Source organism: Helianthus annuus, chromosome 15, assembly GCF_002127325.2.
Source record: "Helianthus annuus cultivar XRQ/B chromosome 15, HanXRQr2.0-SUNRISE, whole genome shotgun sequence".
Taxonomy (NCBI): domain Eukaryota; kingdom Viridiplantae; phylum Streptophyta; class Magnoliopsida; order Asterales; family Asteraceae; genus Helianthus; species Helianthus annuus.
Genome location: NC_035447.2, coordinates 56,306,213 through 56,309,931, shown reverse-complemented (window position 1 = coordinate 56,309,931; position 3,719 = coordinate 56,306,213). Strand labels below are relative to the sequence as shown.

At 34.6% G+C, this 3,719-nt stretch overlaps 1 protein-coding gene across 1 annotated transcript; it reads left to right on the top strand.

Annotated features, from left to right (window-relative positions):
- The first annotated feature begins 1,863 nt into the window (after positions 1 to 1,863).
- Positions 1,864 to 2,839, top strand: LOC110913765. Its single transcript, XM_022158584.1, has 2 exons — positions 1,864 to 2,172; positions 2,645 to 2,839. The coding sequence occupies exons 1-2, from the start codon at positions 1,864 to 1,866 to the stop codon at positions 2,837 to 2,839; spliced, it is 504 nt and encodes a 167-aa protein (XP_022014276.1).
- The last annotated feature ends 880 nt before the right edge of the window (positions 2,840 to 3,719 follow it).

Below are 3,719 nucleotides of genomic sequence, written 5' to 3'. Positions count from 1 at the left end.
GGTGGAGAGCCTAACATGCATTATTTGATTGGTATTAATATTTTTAGAGTTAATTGCTCGGATGGTCCCTGTGGTTTTACGTTTTTTCACGTTTAGTCCCCACATTTTGAAAATAGCATGTATGCTCCCTATGGTTTGTCATTTTGTTACTCGGATAGTCCCCCAACATTTACTCTGGGGACTATCCGAGTAACAAAATGACAAACCATAGGGAGCATACCTGCTATTTTCAAACTAACTAACATCTACTCAGGGACTATCCGAGTAACAAAATGACAAACCATAGGGAGCATACCTGCTATTTTCAAAAGGTGGGGACTAAACATGAAAAATGTTGAAACCACAAGAACCATCCGAGCAATTAACTCATATTTTTATTTTATGAATTTCTTGGTCAATGCTATATAAGTCAACGACTAGGTTTGTTTACTTTTTCGTTTCTCCTAACCTTGTGGACCACTTCCTATAATCAATGAAGGCCAACTTGATTGATATAGAACTTTGGAAGGCGTTGAATTGGTCGATGAATTTTTTTTTTTCTAAAGATATTAGTTGAAAGCTTCAACTAATATTTTTTAAGATAGTTTAAAGATACTAACCATCTTCACGACTTCACTACCTCAACCCGTCTTGAGCTCGGCCCATCGTTCTATCTCATTGCTCGCCCTGCCATTGCGCATCGCCAACACACCTTGCTACTTCCTACCGATTGCTTTATGGCAGATGGCTACGTAATAGTTCATACTTATCTCCTGACAAACACCTCGATGAGTCGCTGCCTCCACATAGCTTTATCTCGACATCGTAGATTCCCATACGAAGATTCTGTTTAGGTTGTATATTCTCTAGGTGCTATATACATGTAAAAGTTGGACCTTGTTAGTTATCACTCTGATGGATAAACTAACATTAGGGGAAGACAAATGGAAAGTAAAACTAATTAGAAATTTAGAATCAAGTATATCGATCCTCAAACAATGTGAACTAAAGTTTAAAGGATGACCCATTTACAAATATTAGTGAACCAATTGTCACACACATTGACTAACCCAAATAGAGTGGGTAGGTCAAATATAACGATGCGAGTGTTCAAGTTTTTTTTTTGAACAGCAAGAACTTATATTAGCATAAACAGGAAGAGAACAATCAGCGAAAGACAGGATACAAGGAGGAAATAAAAAAACTAAGCCAAAAACGGACAAGAAAACACAAACGACATCAACAAATACAGACAAATACAGGAAAACATTGTAGGCAATGGATTCCAAGGATAAAAATTGTGGAAAAGGTGAACATATAATGACGATAATATAGTAAATGATTTTTTGAAAAGACACTAGATATGATGGTGCTAAATAAACCTTGTGAATTTGAAAATAATGATAGTTATATCTAAAACAAAACCCACATTAATGATATTTTTTATATAATGTAACGCTACAAATAATGGAGGTGAGAATGTGAGATCAAGAACCAAAATATGTGGAAGAATGCAAACGTATAAAATCCAAAATGGGAGCAGGCTAATGGTGTAAAACATTGATCGAATTTTCTCACAAAATGTGTGGTTTATACAAACACTCTACACGACTAAGGGGAGTGGAGGTGGTCCGTGATGGCCACCCATCACGCGTTAAACTTTAGCAAAACACCGCCGTCACCACCCGTATCACGCGTGAACATATCAACGCGTTGAGATCATCACGCGTTGAAAACAAATGTTACCGTTTATTTTTTGACCGTTTGGCACATATTTTTGACCGTTGGGATTTAATTGTTTGAGGGTTTTTTTATATAAAATCCAAATTATTTCCCCACTCAATCAAAAACTCTCCAATTCAACTCAAAAATTATACAACAAACATGGAAGGTTCAAGCAAGAGAGGTGGGGGTTCGAAAAAAAGAGGTTCGGGTACGAAGAAAAATCCCGTAAGACCCAAAGTTCGAGCGAATCTTGGCGAGCCGACGCGCATCTCCGAGAAGGCGTACCTGCACATCTCTGAGAACAAGAAACATGCCAACGAGCAAAGAAAGGATACGTTTTGGAGACGGATCATTAATCATTTTAGCCGACTTCCCAGTGCAAAGGAACGAAACATGGACCAAATGACGTCGAAATGGACGGATTTGAACGGGAAAATTAGTAAGTTCAACGCTTGTTTCATTCCAAAGGTATATTTTTTTATAAAGTTTAAATCTTTTTTTAAACTCTGATTTATTTTTTTTTAAATACAGAAAACTGTTACTTTAAAAAAAAAACAGAAACAGTTTAAAAAAAAACAGAAACAGTTTAAAAAAAAAACAGAAAACAGTTTATTTAAAAAAAACAGAAACAGTTTATTAAAAAAACAGAAAATAGTTTATTAAAAAAACAGAATCAGTTAAAAAAAAAACAGAAAACAATTTATTTTTTAAAAAAACAAAAACAATTTATTTTTAGAAAACAGAAAACAGTTTTGTTTTATAAATTACAGAAAGCTGTTATTTAAAAAAAAAACACAGAAACAGTTTTTTTTTTAAAACAGAAAACAGTTTATTTTTTAAAAAAAAACAGAAACAGTTTTTTTTATAAAATACAGAAACAATTATTTTTTTTAAAAACAATTTTTTTTTTAAAATACATATCCTTTTATATTTTTTGTAGAACCGAAATCCACAAAGTGGAGCGAGCGAGACGACAATCATGCGACAAGCCACCGAAGAGTATTGCGAACTCTACAAAAAGAGGAGTTTTCCACATGTGGCGGCATGGGAAGTTGTGAGAAATCACCCGAAGTGGGTCCCGGTTGAGTTGGTTGACATGCATGGTCCTACGGCTCCAAAAAAAGAGGAGGTTTGATATAAAACCCAAAAGATTTCAATAAAGCACTCCATAACCCTTCGAGAGGATGCAAGTGACCGTCTATTCAATTGAAAGGAATCATTTCATTACATCCCTGCATGAAAAACAAAATCGATAAATTTAGGGAAAATGGGATTGAAAGATGATAACCCAACAGTGAAGGATCTCATTTTACAGCTCCGATAAATGCATGCGTGTTTTCAAATAATGCTTCCGAAATGTTTCAAGACCGACAAATGTCCAAATAAGTAGCACTGTGAACATTTGTCGTTCTTTGGACAAATGTCCACACTGTTGCTTCTTTGGACATTTGTCGGTCTTCAAACATCTAGTAAAGCATTATTTGAAAAAACCCCCTAATTTATCGAAGTTGTAGAATGAGATCCTTAACTGTTGGGTTATCATCTTTCAACCACATTTTCCCTAAATATATCAATTCTGTTGTTCATACCTCCCAAAGCCACTTATCTGCCTCCAAAGAGATCAAGACAGCTTGAAGCATAATCTGTACTTGCAAGTAGACAGGTATGCCACTCTACCCATTCACTGTCACCATGATAAAAAGGAATCATTTTGAGATTTAACCAAATGCTATGATTTATTTCAAAAACATGAATGATAAGTGAAAATGTCAAAAAAAAAAAAAAAAAAACAAAGAAATAGAAATACCTGCAAATATGACACTATATAAGTGATAATAGCCTCATGTTCAATAAGTTTGTTTGCTATACATGTCATGTGCCAACATTACCTATCCTAGTTGGCATTCTTCCTTATGCAGAGAGTATTGGCTGCAACATTCACTGAAGTTGATTAACTACGGACTAATATTATTCCCTTCAAGCATCATGAACATTTATAAAAAGAAAACAAAAAA